We start from the raw sequence: 25,521 nt of genomic DNA on the forward strand, positions 1-25,521 counted from the left end.
AGTACTGAACAATGTCACGTGTTTTATTTGGTTCAACTCGGGATTTATGGCAAGTTATTCAAAGACATCACGTACTTGTAAGAAAACAGTCCTTTCTCCAATGATCAGTGGCCACTAAACTACACCCAAGACCCTATAAGACAACTACAGGATCTTCTAAATCTGATATCACTGCGACTCAGATATCTTGTTGATCTTTTATTCCAGGGTTTGTTCTTCCTGTGACCACTGCTTTGATCTTCTGCCTCTGGAGGAGTTGCTTTCATCTTGGCCTTTCAAGTGACGGCATATTGGACCGTTTGAGTGCTGGGAGTGCAGAATTATTAGGCAAATGAGTATTTTGACCACATCATCAATGAGAAGGGGTGTGGTCTAATGACATCAACACCCTATATAAGGTGCACATAATTATTGGGCAGCTTCCTTTCCTTTGGCAAAATGGGTCAGAAGAGGGACTTAACAGGCTCTGAAAAGTCAAAAATAGTGAGATATCTTGCAGAGCGAAGCAGCACTCTTAAAATTGCCAAGCTTCTGAAGCGTGATCAGCGAACGATCAAGCGTTTCACTCAAAACAGTCCACAGGGTCGCAAGAAGCATGTGGACAAACCAAGGCGCAAAATAACTGCCCATGAACTGAGAAAAGTCAAGCGTGCAGCTGCCAAGATGCCACCAGTTTAGCCATATTTCAGAGCTGCAACATCACTGGAGTGCCCAAAAGCACAAGGTGTGTAATACTCAGAGACATGGCCAAGGTAAGAAAGGCTGAAAATAACCACCACCACTGAACAAGACACAAGCTGAAAAGTCAAGACTGGGCCAAGAAATATCGCAGGACTGATTTTTCTAAGGTTTTATGGACTGATGAAATGAGAGTCTTGATGGGCCAGATGGATGGGCCTGGATCGATAAAGGGCAGACAGCTCCAGTCCGACTCAGACGCCAGCAAGGTGGAGGTGGGGTACTGGTATGGGCTGGTATCATCAAAGATGAGCTTGTGGGGCCCTTTCGGGTTGAGGATGGAGTCAAGCTCAACTCCCAGTCCTGCCAGTTTCGGGAAGACACCTTCAAGCAGTGGTGCAGGAAAAAGTCCGCATCCTTCAAGAAAAACATGATTTTCGTGCAGGACAAAGCTCCATCACACGCATCCAAGTGCTCCACAGCGTGGCTGGCAAGAAAGGGCCTAAGAGAAGAAAAACTAATGACATGGCCTCCTTGTTCACCTGATCTGAACCCCACAGAGAACCTGTGGTCCCTCATCAAATGTGAGATTTACAAGGAGGGGAAACAGTGTCTGGGAGGCTGTGGTTGCTGACAGAATCCATGCAGGCTTTTGAGTGTCCTTGCAAAGAAAGGTGGCTATATTGGTCACTGATTTGTTTTTGAATGTCAGAAATGTATATTTGTGAATGTTGAGCTGTTATATTGGTTTCCCTGGTGAAAATAAATAATTGAAATGGGTATAGATTTGTTTTTTAAGTTGCCTATTATGCACAGTAATACCTGCACACAGATATCCTCCTAAAATAGCTAAAACTAAAAAAGCCCCACTCCAACTCCCAAAAATATTCAGCTTTGATATTAATGAGTCTTTTGGGTTCATTAAGAACATGGTGGTTGTTCAATAATAAAATTAATCACCTCCCCCCAGACCAGAATTAAGTTGCTCTTGAAGACTTTAAACATTTTAAAAGACAATTGTGGGAAAAGTTTTATTGTAGTGTTTGATTATCAGTTGATAAACCAGGGATAAATTCATAATCCCGTTAGTCTGAAATGGACTCAGCATTTCACCATGGTCCCTTCCAATGTCCTCCAGAGTTGTGATATATTTCCAGTAAATGGATGGTTGGAACTAACTGTTGACGTCTTTGAATTTTGTCCAAGGCTGCGCTCCAACTGCCCATTTCCCCCAAAGGTGTGCAGAAAAATAAAAAATAAAAGCATTTCATTTATCAAGCCACATCTTTATTTCCACCTCAGGTATAATAAATTGTATAAATGAGCTTAAATCAGCAACCTTTCTTCAACCCCGACTCTTCCAGAGTCCCCCTACATCGTCAATTCCTGCAAGAGAGCACAAAAATAGGTTCAAGTACATTTGTTACAAAGTTCTCCACAAAAATCCAACGAATCGCTCTATTCTCAGTACGAAAACATCGGCTTCATGAAACTCAGAAGAACGAAAGTCAATGTTGGGATCCTCATTGAAGAGCTGTGTGGACTTGTAGAGACCAGGAGCCGTCAGAGAGAACAAACTCTTACCATGATGGCGTTGACGATGTCGTTGTTGTTGTTCTTCAGGGCGCGTATTGCCTTCGCCCGCGACACGTTGGCTTGTGACATGACCAGTTCGATGTCCTTGACCTCAACGCCGGTCTCATCAACCTATCATCAGAAAAGAGAATTGGTACCAATGTGCACGCCCGTCTGTCTCCGCCTCGCCTGCGTGACGACGGCGCGTTACCTCCTCTTCTTCGCTCTCCTCCTGTACTGTTGGCGTCTGTGTGTTTTCCTGGATGCTTGATACAGCTTCTCCCTGGACCTTGAACTTCTCTGCCGCAGCCAGCTGAGCTTGCTGGGAAAGATCTTCGATCTAGAGCGTGGCGAGCAAAACATTAACGACGATATGTCATTTAGGATGGTTTTTCCTTCAAGAGCGGCCCAGGTCGGGGTTTTCCCCGAGTACCTTAGCTTCACCAAAGACGATGTATGTGTCTGACGCGGGACTCTTGTAGACGTCTGGTTTGGTAATGACGAACAAGATGTTCTTTGACTTGCGAATCGTGACTCGTGTGACCCCCGTTACCTGTCTGAGACCGAGCTTTGACATTGCCTGTAAGAAAGAAAAGGATTTAAATAATTTGCCCGTCACATAAGTCGATTCATAAAAGGGGGGAAAGTGGAAAATGACTCACTTTTCGTGCCTTCTTTTCACTCCGGCTCTGTTTGGCTTTGCTGACGGGTTCTTCATCAATCTCAGCAGCTGCTGCCAGCTATAACAAACACATCCCTTACATTCAACTGCACACATCGCCCAGGTTTAAATATCCTTTTATGGAATTCTCAGTCTTCTCAGGACAAAAAGATGGCTTCAGTACACTCAGAAGAACGAAAGTCAATGTGTTGATCATCACAGAAGAGGTGAGTTTCATTACTTCATGTCTCAGCTAAGGTCAGAAGGGAACAGTTCAAAGTCTACCTGAGCCTGCTGTGTCTGTGTCTGTGCGGAGTCCTGTTCCTCCAGCTCTGGGACAGAGTCGTCACTGTCTGATTCAGTTCCGGACCCTAGACAAAAGAAAAAAAAAATCAAAATTGTTTTATAGGCTTTCAGTTGAATCCTTTGGTCAATCCTGCGGAATAAAAATAGGGAGAAATCATTAAAGATAAGGCCCATAATAATAAGAACCCCATTAATATCAAGCTAACTTGAACCCAAAGATAAATCAATCTATTCTTCCACAACTCATCCAGCAGAACACCAACATCAAGGAATCAAAACAACCACAACTTTTAAAGATATAACCACAAGATTTAAAGATAACGTGCTACTGAACAGCTAAAAGCACTTCCAAAAAGTTGTTCACACAAGACAATTGAAAAGGAATACCCTTATCATTCTTGATCACAGGCTCCAGTGTGGCTGGGATTTTAACAGGTGGAGGGACAGGTTTGGGTGATGGAACGGGTTCGGAAGGTTTTGTACCAATTACCTCAACTTCAGCTGTGACAGGGGCAGGTTTTGAAACGGCTTCTGCAAATGTAAGTTTACGTGGGGCTGGAGCAGTAACAGTAGGCTCAATGGGAGCAGGTCTGGCCTTTTCTGCTGGCTTGGTGGCTTCAACTGGGGCAGATTTGACCTTTTCTGTGGCCTTGGTGGCCTCAACTGGGGCAGCTTTCACCTTTTCTACGGGTTTTGCAGCCTCAACAGGGGCAGATTTGACCTTTTCTGTGGCCTTGGTGGCCTCAACAGGGGCAGCTTTCGCCTTTTCTACAGGCTTAGTAGCCTCGACTGCAGCAGGTTTAGGCTTATCCAGGGACTTGGCTGCCTCAACAGGTGCAGGTTTAGCCTTTTCTGCTGGCTTGGCTGCCTCAACAGGTGCAGCTTTAGCCTTTTCTGCTGGCTTGGCTGCCTCAACAGGCGCAGGTTTAGCCTTTTCTGCTGGCTTGGCTGCCTCAACAGGAGCAGCTTTAGCCTTTTCTGCTGGCTTGGCTGCCTCAACAGGAGCAGCTTTAGCCTTTTCTGCTGGCTTGGCTGCCTCAACAGGAGCAGCTTTAGCCTTTTCTGCTGGCTTGGCTGCCTCAACAGGAGCAGCTTTAGCCTTTTCTGCTGGCTTGGCTGCCTCAACAGGAGCAGCTTTAGCCTTTTCTGCAGGCTTGGCTGCCTCAACAGGAGCAGCTTTAGCCTTTTCTGCAGGCTTGGCTGCCTCAACAGGAGCAGGTTTAGCCTTTTCTGCAGGCTTGGCTGCCTCAACAGGAGCAGGTTTAGCCTTTTCTGCAGGCTTGGCTGCCTCAACAGGAGCAGCTTTAGCCTTTTCTGCTGGCTTGGCTGCCTCAACAGGAGCAGCTTTAGCCTTTTCTGCAGGCTTGGCTGCCTCAACAGGAGCAGCTTTAGCCTTTTCTGCTGGCTTGGCTGCCTCAACAGGAGCAGCTTTAGCCTTTTCTGCAGGCTTGGCTGCCTCAACAGGAGCAGCTTTAGCCTTTTCTGCAGGCTTGGCTGCCTCAACAGGAGCAGCTTTAGCCTTTTCTGCAGGCTTGGCTGCCTCAACAGGAGCAGGTTTAGCCTTTTCTGCTGGCTTGGCTGCCTCAACAGGAGCAGCTTTAGCCTTTTCTGCAGGCTTGGCTGCCTCAACAGGAGCAGCTTTAGCCTTTTCTGCAGGCTTGGCTGCCTCAACAGGCGCAGCTTTAGCCTTTTCTGCAGGCTTGGCTGCCTCAACAGGAGCAGCTTTAGCCTTTTCTGCAGGCTTGGCTGCCTCAACAGGCGCAGCTTTAGCCTTTTCTGCTGGCTTGGCTGCCTCAACAGGAGCAGGTTTAGCCTTTTCTGCAGGCTTGGCTGCCTCAACAGGAGCAGGTTTAGCCTTTTCTGCTGGCTTGGCTGCCTCAACAGGAGCAGCTTTAGCCTTTTCTGCAGGCTTGGCTGCCTCAACAGGAGCAGCTTTAGCCTTTTCTGCTGGCTTGGCTGCCTCAACAGGAGCAGCTTTAGCCTTTTCTGCAGGCTTGGCTGCCTCAACAGGAGCAGCTTTAGCCTTTTCTGCTGGCTTGGCTGCCTCAACAGGAGCAGGTTTAGCCTTTTCTGCTGGCTTGGCTGCCTCAACAGGAGCAGCTTTAGCCTTTTCTGCAGGCTTGGCTGCCTCAACAGGAGCAGCTTTAGCCTTTTCTGCAGGCTTGGCGGCCTCAACAGGAGCAGGTTTAGCCTTTTCTGCTGGCTTGGCTGCCTCAACAGGAGCAGCTTTAGCCTTTTCTGCAGGCTTGGCGGCCTCAAGAGGAGCAGGTTTAGCCTTTTCTGCTGGCTTGGCTGCCTCAACAGGAGCAGCTTTAGCCTTTTCTGCAGGCTTGGCTGCCTCAACAGGAGCAGCTTTAGCCTTTTCTGCTGGCTTGGCTGCCTCAACAGGAGCAGCTTTAGCCTTTTCTGCAGGCTTGGCTGCCTCAACAGGAGCAGCTTTAGCCTTTTCTGCAGGCTTGGCTGCCTCAACAGGAGCAGGTTTAGCCTTTTCTGCAGGCTTGGCTGCCTCAACAGGAGCAGCTTTAGCCTTTTGTGCTGGCTTGGCTGCCTCAACAGGAGCAGGTTTAGCCTTTTCTGCAGGCTTGGCTGCCTCAACAGGAGCAGCTTTAGCCTTTTGTGCTGGCTTGGCTGCCTCAACAGGAGCAGCTTTAGCCTTTTCTGCTGGCTTGGCTGCCTCAACAGGAGCAGGTTTAGCCTTTTCTGCAGGCTTGGCTGCCTCAACAGGAGCAGTGGTAGTCTTAGCAGTTGTTTTGGCCTCTTTCATTAGTTTAGCAGCCTTAGTTTCCTCTACAGATACAACAGCAGTCTCAGATTTTGCAGTCTCCGTCTTGACTGGTTTCTCAGGTGGGATAAGTGGCGGAAGGTCATCATCAGTGGCCACAGACGCTACTACAGCCTTTGCCAATGTGGTGCTGGCTTCAGTGGATTTGGGAGGGCAAGAGGCAGGTTTACCTTCAAGTACATTTTTTTTGGAGGCCACCATTTTTTCATTTGTAACTTTGCTCTCTGCAGAGGATGTAGATACGAATGCCTCTACTTTCTTTGACTTCCCTTGTTTTCCAGCTTTTACAACTTTTGGCATCAAGCGACTAGTCTGATCAACAGCTGAGCCGTCAGGTGTGGCAGCTAGAGGAGAAGGCATGGGAGAAATGGGGGTGCACGAGCTAGATTTCGGTGAGGTAGGAGAAGCGGAGGAGGCAGACATAGAAGAGCGTTTGCGTCTACCAGGAACAGCCTTAGGGGCAGAGGAACCCTGTGCCGTTTTAGCATCTTTGCCTTTGGGCTTTGCAGAGCTGGTAGCTGCCCGAGGTTGCTGGGAGGAAGCTGGGGCAGGAAGTGAAGCTGAATAGAAAAATAATATTTAAATATTTCATAATTTTTCTGCATGCCAGTAAAGGAACAAAATCAAGGCACACTCCTTAGTTAGAAAAAATCACTTCTGCCTCAAGTCAAAGTTTGATGCAAATGTGGCTCAAAACAAACCCCACATAATACAATCTAATATGCACTCAATGCATGCCACACCATGATGAAATAACGCACGCACAGCGGTCACCTATCTACAGGTGGAAAACTGCTAAAAACGAGACAAGCCAGTTTCATGTTAAGCAACGTCACTCAGTAACACTGTAACTGATTTTAGCAAGTGTTATCACATATCACACTAAGAACATGCACTGGACTTAAACTGTCACCGTTTATATTAAAACTAACAAGATATGAAGAATGTGTTTTCCAGTAGATAAACAAACCTGACATGGGTTGAGTGGAAAGACGCGAGTCTTCACACTTGGAAATCCCTTTTGACTGAATGACCAGTGATGGGATACTAACTGGTTCCGTTTTGTCAAGATTTTCATTCAAAGTTGCTTCATCAAATTTCAAATCACCGGGAAATGTCTCGTCTCGATCGCTCTTTGGCTCTTCTATTGCAGCCTCATTGCCACTGGCTGGCTTCCCATCTTCAGTGTTAACAGGGATGTCTTGAAGACCACAATCTTTTGAATCATGGGGACTACTTTGTGCCATCGCTTCAAGTTTTCCTCCAGAGATCATTCCATCCGGAATCTCCGTGTCTTGGAGGGCCACTTCCTTGTTTTCATGTACATGTGCCTCTTTAGTTAGCACATTTTTTTCATTAGCTTGAGGCTCACAGCTGCCAGGAACAGTCAGATCAGTAGAACACCCTACTGGGTCAGCTGTTGCCTCCTGCTGCACAACAGGTGACTCGATATCTTCAGCTTTCTCGGGACTTTCTTGAGCATCAGGGACACCACATGGTTGGTCACTGGTAGCCTGAATGCTAACTTCTTTCAGAGAGCTACTCCCCTGGCTATCAGAGGATTCTAAAGGTTGTCCATGTGAGACTGCCCTGTTGACTGTAAGAACAGTCATTTCAAGGAAAGCAGATGCATTCAATACATCAGACTGAAGAGGAATTGGGAGTGGAAGGTTAAGGGGGGGGGGACAATGTGAAGCCAATCTAACACAAGTCCACAAGTGAGAGTAATCGTGCCAAGAAACTAAGTGTTGCCAAGAGTTAAGAGTCATGGAACCAACTCTTGTGGCTTCTAATGCACAACAACTTCAAAGTGGGGGTGTTGTATCTTTTGGTGCCTAACTACATGCAGTGGTGAAGCTTACAGCTAAAATACCTCTTCAAACAACAGCATCTTTGCTGTACTCTCAAATACAATTACGCTGCCGTGGGACAATCAAGTTAACTAGTGCTGTGACAGCCTATTGGACAGGTATCGGTGCGACCCGTGGAACAATGTTCAGCTGATATTGGAGAGGGCGGGGCATTTCTTCTGTAATATTTATAGCCCTCTCACATTTTTAACAAATGTCTTGATTAGCTGTACAAAGTCTGCATCACATACCAAACTAATATGCAAAGTGAGTGGTGTAACTTGCTGTCAAACAGACTTTACTAAATTTATTGCAATTATTGCACAGAACTTTTAAAACAGTCAAAACGGCATTTTAAAAAATAACTTGTTGCTGTATTGTATAATACAAAGTATTATTTTTACAGCCACATTAACAGTGGAGAGTTGTACAACAAATGCTATGTTTGACAGCTTCAGTGTATTTTTACAGTCCAACCCATACCATCAAATCATATTTGAGATACACAGTTGCAAGGTGATAGTTACCATTACCTGATTAGGAATATTGTAACGGATTTCTATAATAGCCGGTGCCAACTCTTTTGCATATAAACCCATTTAAGATGTCGTTTGTAACCTGTACAAATGACATGTTTTGAAATTTCTGGTAAATAGGAGAATGCATCCAAACAATACAGGGAGTAGGGGTGTAATTACAGGCAACTAGCAACTTACAGGGGTTGATATTGTATAGCATTTCTGTTAAGGAGCAACAACCACACTAGCATGCATTGTCAGCTAAATCCAGTTGTCACTAAAAGTAAACACACAGCATTGCAGGTTTGTGTAAAAAGTATAAAAGAGAGGTCCTGGATTACTCAGAAAGTCTCTGCTACTATTATAGACACCAACACATGGCTGGTGACAGTTCAATCACAATCTCCTGCAAAAGAAATCCAGACAGCACAATAATTTCCTAAACTCAATGATCTGTCGTGACATACCTTTTAAGCACCTTTTGAGTATTTTAGGTCTGCCAAATGACTTTCTGATCTCCAGGACCCCCTACTACTGTGTGAAATAGTACATGCACGTTGATAAGGAGCTCATACGAACCAGTCTCCACTTGAGGCTGCTGCATCTCCTGCTCGGTGACAGGGACAGTTTCTGTGGCTTCACCGGGCATGGTTGCTGGAAGGGAAGAGTTGAGCAATTTAAACGGGGCTGTGTGTTTACAACTACAGTTAGATGGGGTAGTTTAAAAATAAGGCCTCTGGAACAGCTTTTTCATGGCGAATGATACAGACGACAACTTGTCACAGCTAGCTAAACTAGCGATTGACCCATTGCAGCACCTCCCTTACTGAAGCAACATTTCGTTAACGTTAGCTTTAAAGCTACCTGCCCCTGTCATAGAGCTAAAGCTGTACCACTTAAGTCAAACTAACCTTAATCTTGAGCTACATATACTGAGCTATTAAATACCACGTAAATAATCGTGTTTACATTTGCCGCACAGTTAGGTACAACAGACCTAAAAAGGTAAAAATTAGACAGAAGAGGACTGGAAATGTTGGTCATCATGTTCCCCCATTTTGAACCGGTAACCAGCTGTACAAGTGCATCCCATTCAGTAAAGTTTAGCGAAAGAGCAATAATAGCTGCGCCAACCAGACATCCCCACTATGATTAACGACACAGGAGGCCAGATGTGGAAGAGAATATGTGAAAAACGCAGGATGATTTCAGATTATTTGTGGAGACACTCACCGACTCTGGATGCTATTTCCAAGATGGCTGTAAGAGAGACCTTCTAACCCCGTTTCGCGGCAATATCCGGTGGAAGCCAGTAATTTCCGCTTCCGGGTCATTTAAAGAGCCATAAGTGACTCTAACGGTAGATGTTCTGAAAAGGTCATATTTTTTAAATAAACATGCGCAAATCCATACCGTCACGGCCACCAAGGTTATGTGAGAGCCCCAATTTGTTCGCCTCAAATTATAAAAAATAACTCAGTTATTAATGGATTTAAATTAAGTTTTCAGGAAATGTTGAGTATGAGACAAGAAACAGATGGTTACAGTTTGGTGATGTTCCAGAGGAGGGACTTTGGCTTTTGATCTTCTAAAAATTAAGGTAAACAGGCTTTGATTGTAAATGCACACAAACATATATTATGTAACCTTGTGTTACTGCTGCCTATATACAGTATACTATAGCACATACTCTAAGTGGGTAAATAATCTGGGGGGAAGTCCAGGCAACCAGAGTTTCACAAGAAGTTTATTCTATTGTTCTTTAAAGCCCAATAATACAAAGTCATCAGTCGAGTAAACAAAATGTTAGACAATATTATATTGTAAGCGATGTAAGTGAAGCATTTATTTGACTGTTATTGTTCATTGGAGAAATCAGCTTGTATCAAAACATAAAGCCTTAATAATAGGACAGTTACCATTGTTATACACATTTATTAATGACATGGAACTATTAACAGTTGTTTCTTCTTTATTGCTTTTTCGCTCCGTCCAATTTAAAATTGTTTCTGGAGATCTAAAATTAACAGAACAAAACAATCACAACCACGCACAAGTGCAAATGAAATGTTACAACCAGCAGAAAATAATCTCACCGCTTTTTTTGAGAAGATCTCCTTTCCACGACTGAGCCATTTGAGCCAGAAACTGATCAAAATGTTTCACGTACTTTGCCAGGCTTGTCCTTTTGTAATCTGTCGGGTAAAATGAAGATCTTGTGATTTTTTTTTAATCACATGAAATACAAGTTCACATGCCACAGATGATAATCAATGGCAAAACTGAGCAAAACAGGTTTTACAACTATTAAATTACAAACTGAATATAGGCTTTTACCTCTGATCTTTCGTCTTTCTGCGGCATCTTTCTCATTCTCCTTGGTATCATCTAACTTTTCATCTTCTTCACCTCTCCTTGGTCGATCAAGCTCTTCACAAATCAAACTTAAACATAAATAAATAAATCAGCAAATGCATACTGAAGAGGAGCAGATGACAAGTGAACATATGAGTGGACTAAAGAATAAATGTTACCTTACCTGATCGTGGGCACTGCAAACGGATCAAAAGAATCTAATTCTTCCAAATCAATGGGGACAGAAATGCGCCCTGGAGGTAACACCAAGAAAAGTCAGATTCAACTGTTCATATCTTGATGAAATGTTCTCAGATTGGTAATCACCTGTTTTGGGGTGAACACTGAAGGGGCTCTTCAGCAAGTGGTTGACCCCCTTACTGACGTTCACGTCAAGTCGTGGGTAACAATACTGCAGCATGATTTCCTTCTCAAAATGTTGGCCCTTTTTCGCAGCGCCCTGTGGGAGAAATGGGTCACATCATTTGTTCAGATGCCTGGAATGTTTATGAAAATAAATAAAGAGGTTAAAATGGTGACAAGTTGAATTTCCAACCTGTTTCTTGATGGCTTGATTTCGGATCTGTGTCCAGCGGTTCTCGGGTTTCCTTTCATTTTGAAAATCCTGCTGTAATTCTTTCCTCACATGTAAGCATAAAGTTAAGGTTCAGTCAAAAGCGTCACATTTGATAAAATGAACAAAAAATATTTTTTTCCAACCACATCAATCAAGTCCTTTAATAGAATAAGATGCTGCAAAAGGATATCTTCGGGCACCAGTGCCAAAACCTTTTCAACAGATTCTTTCTGTCCGAGTATGTCCTGGTCATGTATTGCATACTGGGTAAAGTATTTCTCCACCACTGCCAGTGATTCACTGTTGAAAGCAGGTTCATCTGTTTTAAAAACTGAACATGCAGGGCTGGCCAAACATAACCCTCATAACACCTGAAAACACAGCAATTACATCCAGTTGATGATCCGAGCCAGAATCTTACCGAATGAAAGGATGAATTGGATCTGTCAGAACAACTTTCTTTACCGTCTCGTCACCTCCCTTAAAAACAACATTAAACAGCATTAAATGAGTATTACAAAATTATAAACAAACAGTTTTTGCACTCAAAACGAGTCAAAGACTTGTATAGTCAGTATTACATGCTCAAATGGTCATGGCTGAAGGATTTCACTACATATTTAAGTCCTGAAAAATATCAAAATTGACATATTGAATCCTAAAATTGTGTAAATCAATATTAAATCTGTGTTGATCACATAGTATATGGTTTCTTTACCTTGACTAGGCTGAGGTATTCTGCCACAGCAGAGCGCGCTGCCACAGAGAGCTTCCTGGCAGCCTCATCACACACCCAGCAATGTACTCCTCTTCTACCAGAATAAACCCAAAGCAAGTGTTGGAATCCAAAATCCTCTGAAAGATCACCCACAAAAATCATTTGTTACTTTTACTAACAACCGAGGACTGTGTGCACACACCCTTAAACAAACTAATGGCAATCACACCTCTGAGAGCTCTGTCCAGGATTCGAATGGCAATGGTCATCAGTGTCCAGCATTTGCAGCAGATATCTGCAGCACTAAAAAAAAACAACAACAGTGTTTTGTTGTTAAGTGCTATGTAAAGTAGATTTAGACAGTTCACAAAATATATAAGAAAAACCCCACGAGATTTACCTGCAGCAGCTTCTTACATCATCATAATCTGTCATATCGATATCAAACACCAGCTCCTTCTCCAGGGCCTGGAAGGTTCCTGATTTCACAGTGTTGTGCTGGATAGGCTGTGGATCACAGAAATGATAGTTTACCTACACCAGAACAATAATGAAACTATGGTAAATGCTAATCGTCTCACCCTGTGACTGTAGACTGCTCCAATGTCAATCTTGTATGGGTTTATCTTTTGCATTTCTTTTTCCAGCTCGGTCTGTGTGCTGAATGACTGGTAACGCACGTAGATGTCATCCTTGAGGGTGAAGGAGAACTCGCGATTCTGAAAGTAGTTCTTCTGCACTGTATTGGGTAGTGTAAAGTTAATTTAGAGAAATGAAGATGATGGTTAAATGAGTGGTCAGTCGGTTTTCTAACGTTAGCTTATTTAGCGTGTTCAAAGACGATACTCACGTCCTCCATAAGTAAGCCACCGGTAATACAGAGAAAAGGGGAACAGCCGTCGGTAGTACAGCGGCAAAAGGTCCGGCAAATTTGCCGAGTCAAATACATTTGAAGGCATGGGTATTCAATGCAAATGAAGGCAGTGGCACTATGGTAACAACAAGATTACACAGTACCAACAAGCTAGCCCGCTGACAGACTGGTGTGTTGTTTTACTCACAGACAGCGCGCGAAAACTCTGAAGCGAAGCTCGCAACCAATGAAATGTCTCATTGACGGTGAGTGGATTGCGTCACTAAAAACCCGGAAATGGTGTGTTAAAACAAATTTTCTTCCTATATTTAACCGGACACTAAAAACGAAATATACTTGTCAAAACGTTGACAAATATAACATATGTATAAATGAAATGGTAATGTGCTCGTATAGTGTTAAAAGCATAAAACAGAACATTCGTAGGACAAAGAAAGGAGGAAGGTGCCGCGAAGAGAAGCTCATGGGATATGTAGTTCTATGAGTGAATTACGATAATTTTAAGCAGTGAACGACAAATTTGTGTTGTTACCCTCTAGATGGCAGTGTAGCGCCATTGGAGTGTATTAATTGTATCCAGAGAATACGTTTTAGGTTCACAAAGGTTCACACAGAAGGTTGGGAGCTCAGTAAATCCTCAGTTGACTTTGGTTCTATAGCCAACAGTATTTAGGTTGTATTAATTCAGTCTCATACTAATATACACGTAATTTATAATTTGCACATCTCCTCTATCTTATGTAAATAGCTAAATAGCTCCTGCACTTATAGTCCAAGGCATTTCATGTAAACACCATCTGTAAAATATGTTTACAGTATAGCACAACCCGGTAAACGATTGTAAAATAACCGCCATACTGTATTTATTAAGTTATTATCCTCACTTGCTTCTTTTGCACTTCTGGTTAGATGCTAAACTGCATTTTGTTGCTCTGTACCTGTACATGTGCAATAACAATAAAGTTGAATCTAATCTAATCTAATCTAATTTTTATATTTTTATTGACCTTTATAATTTATTTGCACATCTTTGAATTTTGTTATTTTACCCAGTATAGAACCTTTTATGTTATAAACCATTTCATATAAAATGTTGGTGTGATTGATTCAACCCATCTACAATGATTGCATGCTTATACTTAATGCACGGTAAATGCATTTAGAAAACAATTGGAGTGATCATTGTAATAACAGAATATTGGGTAAATGCTGCATTAGCACTACATTTCCACTTCATGATTAGACTTGTGTGCTCGCATTTGAATAATTGAATTATGTAAATAACTTTGCTTCAAGCTATTGTGTAAAAAAACAACAACTGGACAATTAACCAGAATTGTCTCTTTTACTGACTTTTGACATATGCTTTCTTAAATTAATGTACTGTATTATATCCTGTAAACCTTTAACTGGGACATTAATGGTATTTCCAGATTTTCTGCATATAGATATATAAAGTGACATCACATTAGATATCCACATAACACAATGCTCAAAAACATCCACTTGCATGCAACATTAAATGTCAGTAGGCCGAGAAAGATGAGGTGGAATATAAATGTAGGTCAGGCTGTCATCAGGTGACCAGGAAGCACACTTGCTGCAGTACAGGTCGCAGTGACAGGTGAGGAGTCATTTTAGTATTAGCTGGAAGTGCTGTCTCCTTTTATAAGAAGAAAAATGTGACACGAGCCAGCACCACTTTATATGATTTGGAGCTAAAACACTGAAGTTATTTAGTTTATTAGAGGTTAAAATTGAGGTAAAATACAGTTAAAATGTCTGTAAGAAAGGAGATTACGTTTCTGACTCTGCCAACACAAATGAATCTAGAGTCCAGAATATTTTGAACCTGATTCACACAGATTGGGAAGTAATGATCTGAACCATTGGTTCCTTTCTCTCAGCATCAGGTATCAGGCGCTGTTTATTCAGGATTTTATGTTAATGAAATCAAAGAGCTCCCTTTGACTGTTTAGCAGCATTTCCAATCACATTTCAACCAACTAGCTTTGCTTTATCCCCTAAATTTGATAAATCTGTCCCCTTTATGAGGAAGCAGCATTTGCATGCTACCATACAATTGTTTTATTTTCCCCCACTTGTAATCTTGACTCCTGTATCATTTTGTTCTGAATCAAGCTTCTCTCAAACATTATCATTTGTTCATCATTTAAGAAATCTGTTTAAAAACATGAAGTATAAGTGCCCAACAGTGCCAGTGGGTTAAAAGCAGCATGAAATGACAATCAAAAATCCAAATAATGTAAATAAAGGACCATTGGATTTATTCCACAAAATGTGCAGGAGTTTTGTCGATAGGAAACTGAGGAGCAGTCACGGAGATGCCGCCTTCTCCCGGATTACATCAGCACCATCCCTAATTTGTCCGCGCGGTACACCAGACCGCGTGCGCTGCCCTCCTCCGGCTCGCGCACTGCTCCCATTGGTCGGCGCGACAATATAAAGTTCCGCAGTGAGGCGCCGTGCTGCGTTCACGGACTGCTGCTCTGTTCGCTCCCTCACTGATTGTCTGGACAGGGTGCAGCGGCCGTGAGGACTGACTGAAAGTTTATCTCCGTTTGCATCTCTGTGGCTTCGCGTCTCTCATTTGCAACATGAAGGAAAGACGACTAACGCAGCCATTCGTTGCGAGATGTAAACTCGTCCTGGTCGGAGACGTCCAATGCGGTAAAACGGCGATGTTACAAGTATTGGCAAAGGACTGCTATCCAGAGGTTAGTGGTTAATGGTGTATCCAGCTGCTTCTCAAAATATATCATGGTTTATAAAAGGTCTGAAGTGTGACACTATGACATTTAAACGATACTTGACATCTATATGAAACTTTCTTTAATCTTGTAGGCAAAAGGGCAGCAGCAATAAGCATGTATACAAGAAACTGTATGAAAAAGATATACAAAATATAATACTTATTTCAGTGATGTGAATGGATCAATAGCAGTAAAATCTGTACGTCTGTCTTAACCAGGTTAAAAAGAAATACATTTCCACGTTTTATAGTTAAAATGTGCATAGTTAAAATTGCATATAGTTAAAATTTTAGACTCACTGTCAGTATTTGTTAAGAATACTGTCTAAGACTCCTCTGTTGTCATCTACAGACGTATGTTCCCACTGTATTTGAAAACTACACAGCTTGTCTGGAGCTTGAAGAGCAGCGTGTTGAGCTCAGCCTCTGGGACACTTCAGGTAAAGATGCTAAGACTTATTGTAACTACAGCAAAATTGCCATGAGACAAAGGATCATTTCTGTGTGAACCTGGATTTGTGGAAGTTAATTTAAACTGTGCACCATATTTATCATTTGTGTTAGCACATTTGAAACACATTCTGAAAGACAAATCTGAACAAGGGGGGCGTATCCCCACCCAGACCGCCTCTACCAGTGTGCACCCATGCTTTAAATATGATCCAAAAGTGTTCCCTTGAATGCTTCTGGTGGATAAAACATGTTGGATTGCCCTCGAGGGGGCCATTTTAGAAAACAAAATGAGATGAAGCGCAAGAATGAGTGTCCGTAAAATGAATAAAACCTGAGGGGTTGTCATCTTCTCTCTGACATGTCAGCAATTATTAAGTGTTTTTCCTGGAGAGAACTAGTAGCCTCATAATCTTTGCCATGTTTGCTCCACTTCTTTCCCCTTTTCTTCTTCCTCCTTATCATCTCCCCCTCTTTTCTCTTCATCCTACTTATTCCCTTTCTTTTTTCGTTATTATAGCAGCAGCGTGCTATACCAGACAGATCAGGGTGGATTCCACGTTACAATGTGTTTTAATCAGCCTGGATTCAGTCTCTGTATTCATAAATGTTCCTCTGATATAAGGGAGCAAACAAGAAATCAAAAATCTCAAAGGATGTATTATTGGCAGGAGATTCCACAAACATCTGGAAATAAATCTCACACACGTCACACTAAGTCCATGAATCAGTTTTCTGGTCTCACCCTCCATTAGATGTAAAATGTCTTTCCTGTAGCTCGGAAGAAGCTTTTCTTATGGGGTGAAAATCCCTGAAAGCCATCTTTGGTTTAGCTGGAGGATGGCCTTAATTCTACAGAAAATTCTATAAACAGATTTCGCAAGAGAAGCCATACTCCTGTGTATGGATTTATTTCATAACGGCGCTGGCTCGTGCTCAGAGGAAGTTGCGCAGTGCCAGTTGGCCCTGCAGAGGGTTTCGTGCCGGGGAGAGGGGGATGCCTCGGCCAAGCAGGGGGGTGGAAGTCTCCGAGTGTGTTTGTGCAAACAGGCGTGTGTGTTTGGTGAACAGAAGGCAAAAGTGAGGGTTACTGAGTGAGGAAAATATGCACGACCTCCCGCTTTCCTGATGGTGCAGGCTGCCTAAAAACAGACTTATGTAACAGCAGCAAATGAACAAATGTAGGTTTATGTGTTTGTCTCCTACAGAGGAAGACTATTCTGGAATTTTTCCCTTTTCCTGTGGAAATATTACATAAATGCACATACAGGCGGCTTCATATGCCCTTGCATCCTTTTGGGTCTAACAATTTTGTTGTCCAGCTCTATATTTTCATTGATACCCCTGGAGCAGACACGCCTTGGGACGTATCAGCTGACGCTTCTTCAGTTGAGAAAACTCTGTTTCTAGATCAGGGGGGCTGCTACCGTGTGGGAGGTGGTGGAAGTTGTGTCCTCTTTAGATCTTCAGATCTTCCTCTTTCTCAAGCCTTACATCACCCTGGTTATGTGACTGGCGCTTTGATTCCCACTGCAAAAAAGTATTGATAGATTGCTGTTGTGTAAGTTGTCCTACTTTGCAGATTTAATTCAGGATTCCGGCAGGGCCATTTCGCCGTAAACAACTGTGCTTCATAAAGAGAAATGGCCCCCATAAGAAGCATTTCATCCTATTATAATTGCAAGGGAAGTATTTTTGGCTGTGTATTGGCACCTAAGGGTGCAAGTAGGAAATTAAATGTTGGGGTTCCTGTGTGGAGAGTGATAAGGTGCAAGAGGGAGGACAATAGAGAGCGGACATCCTGTCTGTTTTTAGCACGGGAGACTTCCTCGCCGCTACAAATATGGAAATATGAGGAAAAACTGCTTCCTGGTGTATGAGACTGTAGATCCGTTTTTAGATTCTTCTGAACTGTGGAAGCATCTTGGATAAGAAGCAAAATGTCCAGTTGAATTTTCTCAAGGCCATAATTCTTTTTGACCTGGATGACTGAGAACATTCACCAACAGCAAAGACGTGGTTGAGTTAAATGTTAAATGGGAAGGTTAGAAATGACCTTAAAGCAAAATATTCTGCCCATATTGCTGATGGATTTAGCATTTTTTCATGAATGACATGTAAAGAAAAAAAATGGCTCCAGTTCACGCTAGCCCAAACATCTTTTTTATGAATGTAATTCATGTATCAGATAATAGTTGCTATAGAGGAGGACCAGGAGTAATTGGAGGGTGCAGACGTACAGTCAGAGTGGGATCCAGCTGTGCATCTTGAACAGCACCTGTTTGCTATGATCTGTTTCTTCACCATCAAAGGGTTGTTTTACGTGTAGGTTTGAGAGGCATTAGCATTTACACGTGCATTAAATGCAGTCACAAAGCTTCCTAGATCATCTAAGGAAGCGTGTGTGATCTCTCTGTCCATCAGTTACGTAACATCGTACCTGACGTTGTTGTGCCCGTCTAGGTTCTCCGTACTACGACAACGTCAGACCTCTCTGCTACAGTGACTCCGACGCAGTGCTCTTATGCTTCGACATCAGCCGACCGGACACTGTCGACACTGCGCTGAAAAAGGTACCGATGCCGCTCCTGCGACATGCTAGGGGTGATTTCTAGCTTATCGGTTTCATCTGATCAATAAGCTTCACCTCTTTGTGGCAGTGGAAAGCAGAGATCCAGGACTTCTGCCCCAGCACACGGATCCTGCTGATCGGCTGCAAGACAGACCTCCGCACAGACGTCTGCACGCGCATAGAGCTGTCCAATCAGAAGCAGACGCCAATTTCCCACGAACAGGTTAGCTCCGTGGTTACTCGATTGACCTATGGGCTAGCATTTAAAGCTGTGGCGGCACTACTGAGGCTCCTCTGGGGATTTCATTGATTTTTTTTTTTTTAACAGAAATGCAGCAGCTTTTGAAATTAATGGTTGAGATCTCAGCATTGAGAGACTCCTGGAGAATGAGGGATTACATAAGAAGTGCCTGGGAGGAAGCCACAGCGCAGCATCCATCTTTATTTATGTGTCTAGACGTGTCGAAATCCAACTGATTTCTGTACGCCGCTTATATTCCCATCAGGGTTCCTCCCTGGCCAAACAGCTCGGAGCAGAAGCGTACCTGGAGTGCTCAGCCTTCACGTCAGAGAAGAGCATCCACAGCGTCTTCCGTACTGCGGCTCTGGCATGCATGAACAAAATCCAGCCTGCCAGCAAAAGCAGCCCCGACCGCCGCCTCTCCAAGAGACTCCTGCAACTCCCCAGCAAGACGGATCTCTCCTCTACGTTCAGCAAGGACAAATCCAGGAGCTGCAACATCATGTGAATACTGCCGAGATCCTGCTGGGAAAGTGAGGCCGAGCGGAGGTCCGGGGTGTGAGAGCAACGATGTGAAGAGGCCTCTCTTCTTTCAGAAAATCTCCCTTTCTCAGACATTTAACCAATCAGCAAAGACAATTCGAATTTACAGTATCCAATGTTGAAATTACTCTTTCTACTTTAATGTGTAGAACGAATGTTTAAAGCAGCCTTCCAAGGGAAAGTGCTTGTAACATCCTCATTTGGCATCAGCTTGATGAAACAAACTCGGAGGAACTGTCTCCCATCCATCTCTCTGTCCGGACGTTTCTTTAAGGTCACACAGTGGGCTGAGCGATGAGGTGAAACACACGATCTGACAATGACAAGGAGGGGTGTCCACACAAATGCATCTCGGGGAAATGAAAAACGCCAGTCCTTTAAGGTGCTGCTCCCCACCCGCTGTCGCGTCACAGCATTCCATTTGGAAATTAAAGCTAAAAGTGAGGGAAGGGAGGAGGGAGGGAATGAATGGGCGACCTGGGTGTGTGTGAAGGACTCGGCACTGTCAAACGGTCCAGGTCTGAGTTTAATATAAGGCTGAATTTTGGGTGGTTGTGTCAGATGCCCCTCATCACCTCTGACCTCACGAGCTTCATTTTCATGTGTTATTAACTGTCATCATGTTCCTGTAATGACGCCTCCTTCCAGCGTGACTCACATTAATGGACAGTCCAAACTGGTAAAAAGGAGGCTCTGAGATGTGCTTTCAGTGTCTCTTCAAAGTTCCTCGTGACACCAACAGGCAGGTCCTGTGTGGAAAATATCCCTACTCTCTCATTTGAAAAAAACTTTTCTTTACATTTCATTCACCAGAAGCCTATCGCAACATTTGCTATTATCTTTTCTTTTAGACATTCTGACTTTTTTGTAGCCTTTAATTTATATTTGCCGTGTTCTGCCGTTAGCGGCTGTTGACAGCTTGGCTAACGGAGAACCTTATCTGCACCGAGAAGCCCCAAGATCTCTGGATGTGCAGAACACTGGAATCTGGGATGTTGCCTAGCAACAGTGTGGGCAGGGGCAGCCCTGATCTGAGATGGAGAGGGGGAGGGATTGGTCTCTGAGTCTGTGCCTCACCTTTTTATCCGTAGCATTAGCTGGACGTTGACGTGTACGCGGCTGACGACCACGTTGTTGTAAAGACTGCAGCATGCCGTGTGGAACACGTTACCCGTCGCTGTGCTTCAGTCATAATTTTTCAGTATATTGTGCCGTCTATATTGAGATACGTTTGATCTTAAACAGTCACTTCAGTTGTTTTTTGGTTTTTTTTAATTGCTGTACATATACTTCCTAAAATGTTGAAAAAAAAGAAGTTTTACTGAAGCAGAGCAACATGTTGGTGTTGAGATTTTTGCTGTGGCTCAAATTATTCCCTGAAGTCTTTCTTATTGTCATGTGCACCTTTCTTTAAATCTTGAATAAATGTCTGAAGATGATTTATAAGTTTGTTTTTATTTCTGCATCAGAATCAAATCACTATGACATAAAGTAATTGATGAAGTTTTAGAATAAACCTTTTATTTTATTGCAACCACTTCAAATTTGTTCATTAAAAAAACAAATCAATACAAGCAGAACTATTGAACTTTTATTCTATTATGCAGCTCTGCATTCTGAACAGTAAAATGTTAGAATATAAAGCATTTTTACAGCTATAAACTGTTGAGAAAGATCTTTGAAGTTTATTTTTTAAGATATCAAAAATTGGAGTAATTTAAATCAGTTTTAAATGTCTCTGGTTCTCCTCTGCCTTCATCTTTATCAAACTAGGACAAAGTTGATTTGGACCTTTAAATCAAAATAAAGAAGAAAGAAATGCTGATAATTTGGTAACATAATGCATATTTTGTCTAATTTCTCATGTCAAGGGCACAGAAACTTCACACACTGGAACACAGACGTTAATCTGCTCTTTCAACGCACTGCTCACATTCTTTCACATATGTGCTTCCTGTTGGCTTAGTAACTTTGTAGTTTGGCTTCTTCAGCTAGGCTAAAGCTAAGTAGAATAAGATTTTTATAAAATAAAATGTTTAACAATCAAAAACAAAGAACTAAATATTACTAATCAGTTAACAACTCACAAAACCCCAATTTCTGATTAGCATTCATTAGCATTAGCCTGCTGTGGGACTCAATTAAAAATGGAAGCATCGTTTGCAAAGGTTAAATTGAGGAGTTTGGCCAATTTCTTGACACGTTTCATTCATGAGATTCATGACACATTGACACGTTGCCTCATGAGAATAATTCAAAATAAAAGAACATTTTGCTCTCTAGAGCAGCTTTTTTTTATTATTATTTCCTTCACCCTCTATCCTATCCTTGTGTAATCAGCAGCTCTGCAGCCTCCATTACTGTATTTGCTTTGTCTGACTGACTGATATGTGTTCCTATCAGCCAGCCAGGCTGCGTCCTGCGGTGACCCTCTGTCCGCTGCTGATATGGTGCAGAGGAGAGTGTTTGCCATTCCAGACCTATCACACACAGGATGCGGTGTGGCTCATGATGCTCTTATCCATTCCCCTATAGTAGCTGATAAAGATGCTGGGAGAATTCATTCTGCATCCTTGTTCCATGATAAATGTCTGTGGCCTCCAACATATTTTTATACAGCTATTTTATTTTTATACAGCTGGAAATGGTTCCTCCTTCAAAACCAAGACCACAGCTTGGGTGGATGTGACACTGCTCCCTCACATTGTTCTGCTAAGCTATCTCTCCATGTCACACATGTGCTGTGTCAAATGGCTGATGCTCGATTCATGTTTCCATGTGACACTTATGGCATGTTGAGCCAGACGTCCATTACGTGATTGTGCTGCAACATTGTAGTGCAACAGAAACACACCGAGCTCGCAGATTATCAGTATGCTAGCTCGCTCAGGTATGTAGCTGAATAGTGCGCAAGTAAACATCCTAAATTCATCTTCAGTTATTAAAATTTCAGATTAAAATTCACTGTCTAGCACAAATTCCAGCAAACCAGACAATGTTTCTCTCTGCTGCCGCTCCTGCTCTATGAGTACTTAACAACTAGAATAGGGTAACAAAAGGTTTCTACACAGTGACACTTTTATGTCACACTGAATGGACAAAAGGTTGCTTTCATGATCTGCATACACAGGTCAAACCTGACGTGCGTGGCTGTGACGTTCGTCCGCATCAGGCCCCCTCTGCTCCCCAGACGTTTGTCTCCTCCTCTCTGGGTGGATCGGTGCCTGCAGCAGAGCTGGTGACACTCTGGAGGTTCAGGAACCAGAGGGGGTGGTGGTGGTGGTTGTGGGCGGGGGGGGATGATTTAAGGAAGAGTGTTGCCAGATGAAACCCTCTCTGGCGGCCTGGACAAAATGGCTCCTGTGCACCGCAGCTCGTTACCACATGAGAGCATCATTCATCAGATGTGGCAGTGCAGGAACATGGAAAATACAAATGTGAGACAGTCACACATGTGAACACACGCACACACACACACACACACACACACACACACACACACTGAGCAGCATGGCTGCTCTGACAGTGTCATAATTCCCGTGTCTGGAGAGAAAATGAGGTTTTATGTCCCACTGGTAACATGGAGGCTGTCATGAATTAAGAATAAAGAGAAACACAAAATTAATAAGGTTCCAAAAAAAAAGAAAGCAATTACTTCTTAAAAAAAGAACTATTGTTTCTATCCAGATGGTATTGCGGTTTGTATAATTCCTCCTCTGGGTAACAAATATCGATAGCAGTTCTTGATCACGCTACATTTATTTGGGGGCATCTTTTAGGTGTGGTCTATGTGATTATTGTAGTCAGAAGATCCCTCTGGGATCAGTCTGTGATAAAGAGAAGGGGACTGAACACAAAGCCCTGAAGAACCCCACAGGTTCACCAATAATACTTACACATAGATCCAGAAAAATCCTCAAAACTGGAATAAAAACCTAGATTATCATAATAATACTAGACTAGATTTACAGCTATATTAAACAATTTTCTTTCAATTTTCTTTCTTTCGGTGTGCCTTATCTTCACTGTTAAAGATTTTTTCCATCAAGATTAGGTCAGAGCATCAAAAGAATCTGCTCCTCTCTGTCAGCCCAAATGTTCTGGGACGTGAAAGGCTCAGGCAGGGACGTAGGATGCTCTGAGCATTTTGGGATAGCACACACTACGGCGTTTCTGCCCTGAGGTCCGGATCACAGTGATATTACAGCAGCGGTGTTCATATACAGCACACGGTACTCAACAAAATAACTCTATGCTCATTTAAAATTAAGATTCCCCCCCCCCCCCCCCTCTTTTTTTAAAACAACATTTAAATGTAATTTGAGCTGAATGTGCATTTATGCCTGATTACTGAATTTGCAGCCACGAGCATTCAGGCGTTAACAATATACACACGAATCAGTGTATGAATGTGTGTCAGTGTGTGCTGTGTATACTAAGCAGTTTATCCTGTCTGCTCTGCATATTTTTTTCAAAATCGCGCGCACACACACACACACACACACACACGCACACACACACACAAACATACCCCATGTGTCTGTACCAGGCATAAATAGACTTGTACAACAATGGCTGCCATGTCCCCTCCCTTGTTTGCCATATTGTGACTCCCCCAGACCCATCATCACCCTCACCCTCTCTGTTCACCTCCACCAGATTGAAACTCCCAGTTCATGCCACATGCTTGGCACAGCCCGAGGGCATGTCAGGAGTCACTGTTTTTTCCCCGCTGTAATTAGACAACCAGGCCTGGCATCGGGGAGCAGAGGGGGAAGGGAGCCAAGACTAGGGCACATAGGATGCGTGGAAAAGGGGCAGACTGCAGGATAGGAGTTATGGAGGCTTTTAGAGATGTGATATGTATGTTTGGCTTAACAGGGACATATCTTTGCCATCCAATCACAAAATGTCAGCCTAGTCTGTTCCGGTGATAAAAGGATCGACTCCAAAGTGTAATGAAGATGAAAATTGTGGTTTTAAAAATGTCTGACCTTGTTTTATAGAGCTACTCTTAAGTGTGATCAGTGGTCAGTTGTTGTGGGCAATTGTTGCCTGAGTTAAAAAGAGGTCAACCTCTGACTGTGACAGTCATACATATAAAGCTATTCATGTTCTAAAAAATAGACAGAAAAATCATATAGTTCAGCAAAACATTCAGCCCTTACATTGTCTCCATATCATTCATGAAGATCCTAGAAAGTATATTTCATGTGTTAATGGTTATGGAAACCAGATCAAATGAAGGACAAACTTTGATTATGGCTGACCAGACAGGCTCTCAGACTATTAAAAATATAACACTGGCTGTGTAAGAGTGCCTCCAAAACATTGGCAATGAGTATAAAAGAGAAAGAGAGGGTGTGTGCAAATACATATTTAATTTCATGCACAGCTTTTTATCCTTATTCAGACTTGAGTAGGATATAATCAAAGCTGATCGGAGAAACAAAGGAATGCTAATGACCACGGTTCTAATATGACTTTTATAGTCTAAGCATGTCTTTTGTTTTCTTCTCTGAGTTCATCCCTTTTGTGTATTTTTTAATGTCTAATACTATCAACCTTGATCTCTGCCAATTGAAACTGCTTCACCTTCAGAAAGGTCTCCAGAAATCTCACTTGATCTTCCCTGCGAAAGAGACATGTTCAGAATATGAATCAGTGCTGAGCTATTCTGGACTGTGGTCAAACATGGCAGCATCTAAGATGCCTTTAATCTGTCTCCGTAACATACATAGATAATATAGATGATTTAAAAAAAATCAACTCAATAACACACGTAATTATTTTTCATATATTGTTATTTGAGAATGGAATTTGAGGGTTTCTGGAGAGGCGGTAGGTTATGAACCATCTAACCCCAGCAGCACTGGGCTCCACCCGGTGGGGCTTTCGTACATTTATGTTTGTATGTTTTTCTTTTAATGACGTAAGTGCATTTTAAAAAAGGAATTACGGTTTTGTAGCTTTGATTTCCGTGGTTGTAACTTGCATCACGATTGCCACCTTGTGTCTCAATATTGCATCGAAATAGATAACTGGTCT

General features: G+C 42.7%; 3 protein-coding genes and 2 non-coding genes across 6 annotated transcripts; 1 reads left to right on the top strand and 4 right to left on the bottom strand.

Moving 5' to 3' along the window:
- Positions 1–1,943: 1,943 nt before the first annotated feature.
- naca (nascent polypeptide associated complex subunit alpha) lies at positions 1,944–9,724 on the bottom strand. 2 transcript variants are annotated; one of them, XM_029833892.1, is made up of 9 exons: positions 9,604–9,724; positions 8,950–9,024; positions 6,973–7,599; positions 3,200–3,285; positions 2,916–2,993; positions 2,687–2,833; positions 2,465–2,593; positions 2,263–2,385; positions 1,944–2,064 (listed from the first exon to the last, which is right to left on the bottom strand). In XM_029833892.1, exons 2-9 carry the CDS (start codon positions 9,017–9,019, stop codon positions 2,050–2,052), a joined length of 1,275 nt encoding a protein of 424 aa, XP_029689752.1. In that variant the 5' UTR covers positions 9,020–9,024; positions 9,604–9,724; the 3' UTR covers positions 1,944–2,049. The 2 variants fall into 2 exon arrangements, with proteins under 2 accessions (XP_029689752.1, XP_011600908.2); XM_011602606.2 differs by lacking the exon at positions 6,973–7,599 and having other exon boundaries at positions 9,604–9,717.
- On the bottom strand, positions 2,138–2,211 carry LOC115249418 (small nucleolar RNA SNORD59). The gene has a single exon (XR_003888117.1). It is a non-coding gene; the product is annotated as a small nucleolar RNA SNORD59 (small nucleolar RNA).
- LOC115249417 (small nucleolar RNA SNORD59) lies at positions 3,068–3,140 on the bottom strand. Its single transcript, XR_003888116.1, has one exon. It is a non-coding gene; the product is annotated as a small nucleolar RNA SNORD59 (small nucleolar RNA).
- Positions 9,725–10,099: 375 nt separating the features above from the next.
- prim1 (DNA primase subunit 1) lies at positions 10,100–13,114 on the bottom strand. The gene is made up of 13 exons (XM_011602630.2): positions 12,871–13,114; positions 12,602–12,759; positions 12,421–12,527; positions 12,250–12,323; positions 12,021–12,157; positions 11,724–11,782; positions 11,493–11,602; positions 11,282–11,373; positions 11,053–11,185; positions 10,910–10,979; positions 10,708–10,814; positions 10,467–10,565; positions 10,100–10,387 (listed from the first exon to the last, which is right to left on the bottom strand). Exons 1-13 carry the CDS (start codon positions 12,977–12,979, stop codon positions 10,368–10,370), a joined length of 1,275 nt encoding a protein of 424 aa, XP_011600932.2. The 5' UTR covers positions 12,980–13,114; the 3' UTR covers positions 10,100–10,367.
- A 2,250-nt stretch (positions 13,115–15,364) lies between these two features.
- Positions 15,365–20,919, top strand: rnd1a (Rho family GTPase 1a). Its single transcript, XM_003963438.3, has 5 exons — positions 15,365–15,632; positions 16,020–16,107; positions 18,581–18,690; positions 18,778–18,912; positions 19,196–20,919. The coding sequence occupies exons 1-5, from the start codon at positions 15,513–15,515 to the stop codon at positions 19,436–19,438; spliced, it is 696 nt and encodes a 231-aa protein (XP_003963487.2). The 5' UTR covers positions 15,365–15,512; the 3' UTR covers positions 19,439–20,919.
- Positions 20,920–25,521: the final 4,602 nt, after the last annotated feature.

Source organism: Takifugu rubripes, chromosome 3 (assembly GCF_901000725.2).
Source record: "Takifugu rubripes chromosome 3, fTakRub1.2, whole genome shotgun sequence".
Lineage (NCBI taxonomy): Eukaryota > Metazoa > Chordata > Actinopteri > Tetraodontiformes > Tetraodontidae > Takifugu > Takifugu rubripes.

Bases quoted from the DNA above. Each gene is read 5' to 3' on its own strand.
- naca (XM_029833892.1), bottom strand. From the start codon at position 9,019: ATGCCCGGTGAAGCCACAGAAACTGTCCCTGTCACCGAGCAGGAGATG. The intron at 3,286-6,972 runs GTTTGTTTATCT...TCTTTTGTCTAG, and splicing joins TTCCACTCAACCCATGTCAG to GGTCCGGAACTGAATCAGAC. The intron at 2,834-2,915 runs GTGAGTCATTTT...TCTTTCTTACAG, and splicing joins GTGAAAAGAAGGCACGAAAA to GCAATGTCAAAGCTCGGTCT.
- prim1 (XM_011602630.2), bottom strand. From the start codon at position 12,979: ATGCCTTCAAATGTATTTGACTCGGCAAATTTGCCGGACCTTTTGCCG. The intron at 11,783-12,020 runs GTAAAGAAACCA...GTTGTTTTTAAG, and splicing joins AATACCTCAGCCTAGTCAAG to GGAGGTGACGAGACGGTAAA. The intron at 10,980-11,052 runs GTGATTACCAAT...TGTTACCTCCAG, and splicing joins CAGTGTTCACCCCAAAACAG to GGCGCATTTCTGTCCCCATT.
- rnd1a (XM_003963438.3), top strand. From the start codon at position 15,513: ATGAAGGAAAGACGACTAACGCAGCCATTCGTTGCGAGATGTAAACTC. The intron at 15,633-16,019 runs GTTAGTGGTTAA...TGTCATCTACAG, and splicing joins CAAAGGACTGCTATCCAGAG to ACGTATGTTCCCACTGTATT. The intron at 16,108-18,580 runs GTAAAGATGCTA...GTGCCCGTCTAG, and splicing joins CAGCCTCTGGGACACTTCAG to GTTCTCCGTACTACGACAAC.